This window comes from Acinonyx jubatus, chromosome A2 (genome assembly GCF_027475565.1).
Source record: "Acinonyx jubatus isolate Ajub_Pintada_27869175 chromosome A2, VMU_Ajub_asm_v1.0, whole genome shotgun sequence".
Taxonomy (NCBI): domain Eukaryota; kingdom Metazoa; phylum Chordata; class Mammalia; order Carnivora; family Felidae; genus Acinonyx; species Acinonyx jubatus.
The window spans coordinates 47,100,435-47,111,885 of record NC_069383.1 but is presented as its reverse complement, the minus strand read 5'-3'; the positions used below and the strand labels follow the sequence as shown (position 1 = coordinate 47,111,885).

General features: G+C 43.5%; 1 protein-coding gene across 1 annotated transcript in view; it reads left to right on the top strand.

Moving 5' to 3' along the window:
• The first annotated feature begins 255 nt into the window (after positions 1-255).
• Positions 256-11,451, top strand: part of PLEKHA8 (pleckstrin homology domain containing A8) — a 91,202-nt gene continuing 80,006 nt past the window's right edge. Inside the window, exon 1 of the mRNA XM_027075190.2 lies at positions 256-710. Within this exon, the coding sequence (XP_026930991.1) occupies positions 671-710 (40 nt within the window). The 5' untranslated portion in view covers positions 256-670. The remainder of the gene's footprint in view (positions 711-11,451) is intronic.

The following is an 11,451-nucleotide window of genomic DNA, read 5'->3' as shown; positions in this document are numbered from 1 at the left end:
GGGCTATAACACAGGAGGCACCCTAAGGGGCCACACTGACCCTCAAACATCCAGAGGTGGGTACGGCCCCACCTACGGTACCATTAAGTCTGGACTGTGTCCCCGCATCGTCTCCTAGGTCGCCTACTCTCAAGCCCACTTCCCAGGACTCAATTTCCCTGCCTGCAATTCCCGCTACGTCACCCCGCCGCCGCCGCAGTCGCAGCCAAACCCCGGAGTGGACCTTGGGAACGTGCGCGCGAGCGGCGCACTAGGCATGCGCGAGCGGGCCCTGGGCCCGGCGCGTCGAGGATTCAGGTAGCGCGCTGTGGCACCGCCAGCCACCGGTTCCCTCGCTACAGTGCCCCTTGGAGGCTGCAGCCACCACTCGGGCCCACCCAGTGCCTTCGCCTCCCTGTGAACAGCGCGCCGCTCCACCGCACGGGGGCCCTGGCCGGCCGCGTCCTCACGTGCCGAGGCCGCCGCAGTGACCCCGCCCCCGGGCCGAGGATGTGAGGCTGGCCGGGTGTCCCCGCACCGGGCCCGGGCGCCGGGAGTCGGCGGCTCGGCAGCTCTGGGCGATGGCCCTGCTGCCGGTGCTCCTCGCCTCCTGGGGCCTGGGGCAGTGAGGGGGCCGGCGGGCGAAGGGAAACGGCCCCGGCGCGGCGGGGGCCAAGGGGCCGCGGGCGACATGGAGGGGGTGCTGTACAAGTGGACCAACTATCTGAGCGGTGAGTGGGGGGCGCGCCAGGCGCCGGGTCCTTTGTTTGAGCGGCGGGAGGGCGGCGTCGGACGCGCGTCCCCGGGGGTCGGGGTCACGGCCCCTAGTGAAACCGGAGAGGCCTGCACGGGTCGGGGATACTTGCCCAAAGCCGTTCTCACGGGGCCGTGTCACCCATGCTGTAAGGACACAGTCCTCTGCTGGGGCTGGGTGAGGCCCATAACTGCCCTTTCGCTTCAAGGAAAGCTACAAAATACAGAGGTTTGGAGTGACTGGAAAGGCTCGATGCCCTCGGCGTCAGCGGGAAGGAGGCGCTGACTCCCGCAGTGGGGGTCTTCTAGGAGCCTATCGAATTCTGGCGAAGGAGCTGGTCTCGCCCGCCCAGCAGAGAGGTTGGAAGGTTTCCTATGAATGCTAGAGGTGACTTGGAATTCCAGAGGTGAAAGGTCCTTTTTCAAACAAAGTCCCCAGTGCAAACACTTTCCCTTTGTCACTTTCGGAGTCATCTGCGTGCGGACCAAGATATCAGAATTCCATCTCAATAGTTCAAAGCTCCAAAGTATGTACACGGTTTTTGCTTTTCTCACTTGAGCGTTCTTTTTGTTTTACAGACCCAGAAATTCCCACAAAATGAAACGGTAGCAACTGTTTTGTTGCACTGCTGAGCAGAATGGCTTAAAAATATACTCTGCCCCCTTTCCAATGTGTGGAAGTACCTTTCCTTCATATCTTGTAAGGTCGTAACTATTCTCCAACTGTGAATATGATTCAGAACAAGCATATTTTCGTTTTTGCAACCAGTATTTAGTAAAAGCCTTCTGCATGCTAGCAACTGTGTTAGGCACCATTTTGGAATTAAACTTTATTATGGAAAAAAGAGCTGGGCACTTTTAATTTTAATAGCAGTGTATTTGAAACCAGAGGTATTCCCAGTACCTCTTAGAGTGGGAGAGATATATTTTCCCAGCCTTTGATAGAACAGGACAGTTAAAAAAAATTTCATTAATGTTTATTTATTTTTGAGAGAGAGAGAGAGCTCAAGCAGGGGAGGTGCAGAGAGAGAGAGGGAGACACAGAATCCGAAACAGGCTCTAGGCTAAGAGTTGTCAGCACACAGCCGGATGCAGTCTCCAACTAATGAACTGTGAGATCATGACCTGAACCGAAGTTGGCCGCTCAACCGACTGAGCCACCCAGGCACCCCGGGACTGGACAGTTTTTTAAATGTTTTAGTGTGGTGATGCTCTAGGGTAGTTTAAGGACTCATGTGTCTGTGAGGATCAGTTGGCATATTGACTTTGATGAGGTTACACAGCACAGCCAAAAGTGCACCTGTTGGCTGTACCCAGAATCTCTTCCTTTTGCAGACTGTGGTTAGAGGTGAATTGTTTATTTTCCTGCTATTCATTAGTAAAGACTGAGTGAAGAAAGGTGTTTTAGAAGACCTGGCCTTGGCTTTTGAGGACTTTCTTTGATGTCAAATGGTTCAATTAGATGTGGGTAACTCGTGGCTGGGCTTTGGTGAATGTCCAAGGCTCATTAACACTCTACTAATCTAAAGGGAACATGCTTGATCAGGTAATTTGTCTTTCAGGTATCTCCAAGTTCTGAGATATATGGATCTTAACCCCTTGAGTAAAATTTAGTGCCTGGTCTTTCACCCCTTTCCATCACACATGCTTTTTAACTTTTTTCTTTCATCCTGAACACTCTTCCTTCTTTTCTTCCATCCCCCTCCCCTGCCTTTTTTTTTTTCCCTCACTTTTCTTACTCTCATCCTCCTTTATATAGAAAGTTTAGCCTGTGTGTATAGTACCTGCTTCCTGGTTGGTTTTTTTCCCCCTGACTGTTGTTATGTATTCTTCAATACAGCAAAATTTCTCTAGAAGGATCTTTTGGAATCTTTATCATGTGATGCCTGTACCATCTGTCTAGTTGGAAAAGAGTCTCCTTTTTTCTGCCCCAAGTAAGAGAAGTTAATTCTGTGATTGGTGCCAGGGTGGAAGCCCTAAAAACGGGAGCCTGGAGCCATTGCCAGAGGCAGCTGTCCTTATATCATGCTGCTTGTTCCCTTGACCCACATGCCACCTCATTGTGGGTATAGTGTTCATAGAAGCCCATCACACCACCGGGTACTTTTACTGGATATACTTAGAATTATTTTTTAGCACACTGTCTTTCATCAGGAGATAAATTTACTTTGGAACGAAATGGTATAGCCTAGGAGGAACAAATGCATTCTCGTTTCTTCCACCCTCCTATGTGAGATAGTCTCCCAAAAGAACATAGTGTGACTGCTAATGACAAGCTTTGATGAAGACATTACTGCTTTTTCTTCTTCTGATGCTTGTTTTTAAAAGTTACATTAAAAACATTTTTTTATGTTAATTTTTGAGAGACAGAAACAGAGCATAAGCAAGGGAGGGGCAGAGAGAGAGAGAGAGATACAGAATCCGAAGCAGGCTCCAGGCTGTGAGCTGTCAGCACAAAGCCCGACATGGGGCTTGAACTCATGTACCGTGAGATTGTGACCTGAACTGAAATCGGACGCTTAACTGACTGAGGCATCAAGCGCCCCTAAAAGTAACATGTTTTCAGGTTGCCTGGGTGGCTCAGTCGGTTAAGCGTCCAACTCTTTTATTTATTTATTTTTTTAACATTTTATTTTGTTTTTTGAGAGACAGAGGACAGGCAGGAGAGGGGCAGAGAGAGAGGAAGACACAGAATCCAAAGCAGGCTCCAGGCTCTAAGTGGTCAGCAGAGGGCCCGATGTGGGGCTTGAACCCACGAACGTGAGATCATGACCTGAGCTGAAGTTGGATGCTCAACCAACTGAGCCACCCAGGTACGCCAACGTCCGACTCTTGCTTTCAGCTCAGGTCATGATCTCACATTTGTGGGTTCAAGCCCCACATCAGGCTCTCACTAACAACATGGAGCCTGCTTGGGATTCTTTCCTCCCTCTCTGCCCCTCCCCCGTGCTCTTTCTCTCTTTCTCTCTCAAAATAAACTTTTTAAAAAAAGTAATGTTTTTCCTTAGGGTTTTGCACACAGTAATTTTAAAATAGATATCCCAGGGGCACCTGGATGGTCAGTCGGTTGAGCCTCCGACTTTGGCTCAGGTCATGATCTCACAGTCGTGAGTTTGAGCCCCCGTCAGGCTCTGTGCTGACAGCCCAGAGCCTGGAGCCTGCTTCAGATTCTGTGTCCCCCTCTCTCTTTGCCCCTCCCTCGCTCACACTCTGTCTCTATCTCTCTCAAAAATAGATAAACATTAAAACAGATATCCCAGCCACAGTTTTTGTTCGTTGTGAATTTTTCTCTAAATGGTCATATCTGTTTGTGTAATTTTGTCATGCCCACAGCTTGATATGGGAAGCCTTTTGTCAAATCTGAGTAGAGAAGTTAGGAAATCAGTTTGTTAGCTGATCCTTTTAATGCTTGGAGGATATTGTTAATTTCATTTGCTATCTACTGTGTTGTTACCTACTATTATGTTAGGCACAGGGCAAGCAACACTGAACAAGACAGACACAGTCGCTGCCTTTCTTGAGCTTACAGTCTGATGGGGGAGAAAGACGTTTATTGGAAGTACTTAGAAGCGTGTTCCAAGTGTGTGTGAGTTGGGGAGAAGGGAAGAAGAGAAGCTAGTTTGGGTCACTGGGGGAGGCTTCTCTGAAGAAAAGATTTAAGCAGAACCTGAAGGATAAACAGAAGCTAGCTAGTTGGCGAGGCCAAGGCAGAGGTGCATTTGGAGGCTGTGAGGAAGAACTTTTTAGCTACGGGGAATGTCGGTATGAGGTATGAAGGCCGTAAAGCAGGACAGAGGCGAGTGAGTGAGGAAAGGAAGGAAGACCTGAAAGGCTGCAGAGCTTAGTGTGAGGCTCCAACAAGGCTGCAGGGGTGGATAAGAAGCTTGAAAGGCCCCTGCCTATCTCTTATGCTGGTGTAAACACCATGGGGCGGTAGGAGTATATGAAAGAGAGAGAAATGATGAGAGTGTTTAAACACTTACTTTGTTTGCATTTATTGTACTTTGCCAAATACTGTAGTTATTTTGTGAGTTTCTCTTGCCTCTTGAATCAACCGGTAGGTATCATTTACTGAAAGTTGGAAACATCATCAAACCCAGAGAATAGCATTTAAATTGCTTGCATGAGTATAGTACTAAAATAGAGAAATAGAAACAGTCTCTTTTCCTAATACACCAGGCATATGCAGGTACCCTGTGCTCCTTAAAAGGAAAATGAAAAAAGAGAGAGAGAAAACTTACGTGTATTTTCTTTAACAGCCCTGAGCCATCCCACTTTTTAAACATCAGAACACTAGACATTCTGGAATTTAGCGTCACACCTTGTCTTTAGACATTAGAGGATTAAACCTGGAATGAAAAGGAAATACGGATCAAACATTTCACAAATCCCTATATTGTGTGAAATGTAGAGCTAGGCATTGTATGTTTGGTATTCATATCTTTCAAGCCCTAAAAGTTGGTCAAGGAATATTATACCTGCTCGGTTGTAAATTAATAGTAGAACCATAGTTGAGGCATTAAAGAGACCTAAAATCCGCTGCAAGCTTCAGACTCACTTTACCATTCTGAGCTTAACGTCTTCCTCCATAAAAATGATGAGATTTACCAGTCAATAATTATAAAAATAGTAAAAGATTTTGCGATGTTCTAGGCACTATTCTAAACATTTTACGAGTATTAACTCATTTAATCTTCACATCCATTTTCCAGATGAAGATACTGAGACACAGAAAGGTCAAGGAACTGGCCCAAGGTCACACAGTTAGTAAGTGGCTCCGGAGTCATTGCTCCATTACATAATACCTTGAAAGGTCCTTCCTGCTTGATCATTATATAATTCTAGCTGATTCATAATGCACCTATATTTAAAATATGTTGACCTAGAATAGCAGACTCCATTTGGGGGTAGGAGGAAGGGAGGAGTTCAGGAGTGAGGAAGACTTTGCTCAGTGTTGTGCCTTTGTTTTGTCACAAGGAAATTTTCTGAACTGTGCTGTGAGCTTTCTACTTTGCCATTTTAGGTCCCTTTCCTGCCCGTGCAGCAAGCGGGAGGGCTGCTGCCCTGAGCTCTATCCAGCTGCAGGCTTCGTGGGCCTGGCCAGCAGGTTAGGGCACAACACATTGCAGTACTGCATTCCAGAAATAACAAAAGCTTGCATCATGCTGACCAGATGGTTGTCTAGGGAGGTGCGATAATTTTGCTTACTGCCCCCCAACGCAGGTTTAGGAAGGTGACTCTTGCCCGTATACGTTTGTGCTGTGTAAAAAGGACATCTGGAATGTGAGTGATCCAGAGCAAGATTCTCATGGTCTCGTAACCACTGATCAGCATTTTTTGTTGTTGTTTTAACATCTTTATTGAGATAATAATTCACCCATCATAAATTTCACCATTTAAAGTATACTGGTTAGTAGTTTTTAGTGTGCAGTCATCGCCACAATTTAAAAATATTTGCATTATCCCCAAACGAAACCCAGTTAGCATTCATTCCTACCCCACCCCACTCTTAACCTTGACAACCACTAATCTTCTGTCTGTGTAAACTTGCCTATTCTAGACATTTCATATAAAGGGAATCATACATTTTATGTGTTCTTTTGTGACTGGCTTCTTTTACCTCGCATAATGTTTTTTGGGGTTCATGAATGTATAGCATCTATCAGTACTTCCTTTCTTTTTATTGCAAATAATACTCCATTGTATGGATATACCATATTTTGTGTATCCATTCATCAATTAGAAGTTTGAGTTGCTCCATTTTTTTGGTTATTATGAGTAATGGTGCTGTGAATATTTGTCAGGTTTTTGTGTGGACATGTTTTCATTTCTCTTGAATATAAACCTAGGAGGGGAATTATTGGGTTGTATGGTAACTCTTTTTGTTTAACAGTTTGGGGGGAATTGGGGCACCTGGGTGGCTTGGTCAATTAAGCATCTGACTCTTGATCTCAGCTCAGATCTTGATCTCAGGGTTGTGAGTTCAAGCCCCATGTTGGGTGTAGAGATTACTTAAATAAACTTAACGACAACAACAACAAAAACACCACACAACGAAACTTTTCCAAACTGGCTGCACCATGTTACAATCTTATCAGTAATGAAAGAATTTCTTCACATTCTCACCAACACTCATTATGATCTGTCTTTTTTCTTATATCCATTCCAGTGAGTGTGAAGTGTTATCTCCTTGTGGTTTTGATTTATATTTCTCTAATGACTGATGATATTGGTCATCTTTTCATGTGCTTATGAACCATTCATGTATCTTTGGAGAAATGTCTATTTACAGCCTTTGCCCACTTGTTGTTTGAGCTCTTTTTTCATTATGGAATTATAATTCTTTATTCTGGATACAGGTTCCTTATCTAATATATGATTTGCAAATATTGTTCCTGTTCTGTAGATTACCTTTTACTTTTTTGATGGTCTCATTTGTAGCACAGAAGTTTTTAATTTTGGTGTCCAGTTTATTGATTTTTTTTTCTTTTATCGCTTGTGCTTTTAGTTTCATTCTTAGGAAACTATTGTCTAACTTAACACAAAGTCATAAAGATTTCCTCCTGTTTTTTTCCTGAGTTTTTAGTTTGAGCTCCTACATTTAGGTCTGTGGTCCATTTTAAACTAATTTTTGGGGGCGCCTGGGTGGCTCAGTCGGTTAAACGTCTGACTTCAGCTCAGGTCATGATCTCACTGCTCGTGAGTTCGATCCCTGCATCAGGCTCTGTGCTGACAGCTCAGAGCCTGGAGCCTGCTTCAGATTCTGTGTCTCCCTCTCTGTGCCCCTCCCCTGCTCGTGCTCGCTCGCTCTCTCTCTCTCTCTCTCTCTCTCAAATATAAAATAAAACATAATAATAAATAAATAAACTAATTTTTGTGTATGATGTGAGTTAAGGATCACCTTCATTGTTTACATTCTTTGCCATATCCAATGTTCAACTCTTTATTCATGATTTCAGTGACAGGGCCATGGGCCAGTATATTCAAATGCTGTAAATGAAAATGGTTGAAGTCTGTAAGCCCTGAGTTGAAAGTTCTGCTCTGCTACTTACTAATGCTGACACCTTGAGCAAGTTACTTAATCTCCCTGAGCCTCAGTTTTAAGATGACAGCAAGAATAATAGCCATACTAGGTTTTTTACAAAGATGAAATGGATAACATATATGAACCTGTCTAGTACATAGTTCACTTACTGTTAGATTAATTGGACAACTGTTTTGATTAATGATGCCAGAAAAATTCAGTTGTTGGTTTTGTCTGTATGCAAATTGAGTCTCCTCATTGGTTCTGAAAGTGTATGTATTCTGAATTCTTTTTTTTATGTTTATTTATTTTGAGAGTGAGAATAAGCATGAGCGGGGAGGGGCAGAGAGAGAAGGGGAGAGAGAATCCCAAGCAGGCTCTGTGCTGATAGGCCTGTGCTTGAACCCACAAACCGTGAGTGAGATCATGACCTGAGTGGCTATCAAGAGTCAGACGCTTTAACCACCTGAGCCACGTAGGTGCCCCTAACCTGAATTTTTTAAATCCTCCTTTTGGAAGTTGGAGTGATATAATCTATAAAGGAAAATACTCCATTAAGCCATCAGAATCTTGGAATTGACTCTGTAGTCCTATGACAGTCATTGTTTTGAATGAATGCTGATTACAGATCACATAATTCTGTGTACCACTGTAATGTTGCCTCTAGCAAAAATTAATAATTTGTTAAGGAACATAAGAGATATTAGACCATTGCCTTATTGGCACCCCCTCAAAAGCAGCACCAGTCTTTCCATTAATTCTGATGTGTGATGTGGTTGGAGATGTTAGGAGTGACCATGGAGTCTCAGGTCATTGATGTGGTCTGTGGACAGGAGGCCTGAGGACCATTGTTCTCAGACTGTGCTCTCAGTGTTCAATCTTTACCATTTCCTGTTACCATTACTTTCATATTGTTTAGAATTGAGCAAAAGCCCAGTTAAACTCCATTAGGAATAGATTTGGAACAGGTAAGAAAGTAGGCAACGGAGCTTTGCTGGACAGAAAACAAATGATTAGACAACAGGGAGGTCCAAAAAATACTGTGATGCTTGGGCATTTCTCTCCCTGGATCCATTTTCAAGTTGGCTGGTGGAGAGTGTGACAGTAGCAGAAGAGATGGAAAAGTGGGTAACTTAGAGTTAGCCAGAGAGAGGGCTGACCTTTCTCACTATTCGTGTTACATCAAAGGAAGCAAAATATCATTTGCTTGAGAATCTACTCCTTTAGGTAGAATTGTTACTATATAGTCCAAGACAAGGATGGCTCTGTCTTGATTTTTAAATACCAGAGGAAAGGTTTCAACAGTCTACTTTTAACACAGTCTAATAGCTCCCCGTTAGTCATTCATTCACTGAGAATGGATGGAAGACTAGCATCAACTCTTACTATACCCTGTGTGGATATTAGGGATACTGTTTTGAGTAAGACATGATCCCTGTTCTCAAGGAGATAATAGGCTTGTGGCTGTCCTCCTTAACTATGAAAAGTGCCTTTCTAAATTCGGCTAAATTCATGATTTTGTCCCTTAAGCCTTTACATGGTTGCTTCAAGGCTATGGCTTGACAAAGCTCAGAAGAGCTACACTGCATGTAGCTGGTCCCTAGGTGTAGGGGGTTAGCTCTTACCTATCATCCTCTGGGGTCTTGGAATTTTAAAGGCAAATTTGGGGCATCCCTGACAGGCTGGAATGTTAAAGTCTTTGGTCATCCAGGTTGACATCACAAATATCTTTTTGCTTTTTTTAATGTTTATTTGTTTTTTTGAGAGAGAGCGAGAAACACAGTGTGAGCAGGGGAGGGGCAGAGAGAGGGAGACACAGAATATGAAGCAGGCTCCAGGCTCTGAGCTGTCAGCACCAAGCCTGATGTGGGGCTCAAACTCACAAACTGTGAGATCATGACCTGAGCCAAAGTTGGATGCTTAACTGAGTGAGCCACCCAGACGCCCCATGGGATAGGATTAGATTACCAAGCCAAGCCAAGCCTGAGAGTTTTGAATTGGTGAGGAGTCACTTGGGATTTCTGAATAGGAAGAAAGTACAGGTAAAAACAGTACATAAGGAAGATTCAGCTGGCTAAAACATGATAAGGGAGGAGAAAACACTGAAATAACGGGAACACAATGATGATGGAAGGGGAGGAGGGAGGCAGTATCCTCCATTTCACAGATGAATAAACCAAGGCTCGTAAGATAAATAATTGACTTCGAATCACACAACAAATAAACCTTGAGCCAGGTCTGCCTGGCTTTTGTCCTTCCCATGATTTTACACCATACGCCTCAACATGGGCATGGTGTAACAGTGACGGCAAGAGTGGAGAAGAGTGTGATTGGGCAAGACTTAGTGACTGACCTGGAGGGATGGGGCAGAAAGTGACCCTCAGGTTTGGAGCTGGGGTAGTGAGAGGTTGCTGGGTTTGTTAAGAGTGACATTATAATCAGAAGGAAGATGATGTGTTAAACCTTAGATACTCAGTTTCATCCGTCTGTCTGTTTGTAAATTGGAAAGTAATGCCCAGAGGAATTAAGTGACATGCTCAAGATGACACATCTAGATGTTATGAGTCTGAACTTGGACAAACAACATTTCCTATTTTCTTGAGTAAGGTGATGGTGGAACATATGAGAAGCATTGCCCAGAACAAATAAATATAACAAATGTCCAGTTTGATAGCCCAAAGCACAGAGAGAGGTAACTTACAGCAGGCTCCAACAGAAGGTTCTAAAGAGAATTTGATTTAATATATTGTAATTATAGTCTCCTCACCATCTGCATGCCTTACTCCCCAGTAGGCTGTCACTCTTTGAAGCCTGGGATCATCTTTTCTCGTAATCCCCAAGCCTGGCAAATTATAACTGCTCAAAAAATGCTTTGTGAATTAATTAATGGTAAATTAAGAAGCCTGTAATTTAGCTAGTGCTTGGTTATTATCTGTTACTATTAGGGATGTCTCTTCCTTCCTCCTTCCCAGCTGCAGCAAAAGTCTTATGACTGACCTGGCAGAAGAACCCACAGCCTTGTTATCCACTGTCCTGTCTGGAGCTCCTCTGGGGAGGCTGAGCTATGGGCAAGGGTTTTGATGAGGTAGAATATGGCTGAGCACCCATAGCTGGACACGGAAAACACCAAGACTGTGGCGGTCAGGACTGAGTAACTGCTTTGCTTCAATTTAGAAATGGTAGATTTTCACACCATTAATGTATCTGTAAAATATCTATAACATGATATATTATGACCATCATGTAATATATATGAGTTATGAACACAGCAACCATTAATTTGTGGTGAACAAATTAAGTCTTGACTCACCACTTCAGAAAGGTTGTTAATTCTGTGAAGAAATTTAATCTTTCTTGACACTAGTTAATTTCTCTTGAAATAGATGCTGCGAAAGAATTAAGTTTCCTGTTACTTTGAATCAAGATAGAGGTTTACAGGTTTTGAAAACTGAAAGAGACTATTAAACTCATGCTATATATAATTCTGTAGAAAAGGAAATGAAAGTCAAAAGAAGTTAGAGACGAATTCAGCCCTTTTGCTTCTTCTCTCTGTTCCCACTTGATTATGGTCACTAGTTTTTCCTCTTATGTTTGATGAAGAAGCACCTTTTCTTCATTTTTTCTTTACTTTTGGCTTAATTTTCTATAAGAGATTTAAATAGCCCCTTCTTGTGTTTTTCTGCATTTCTAAACAG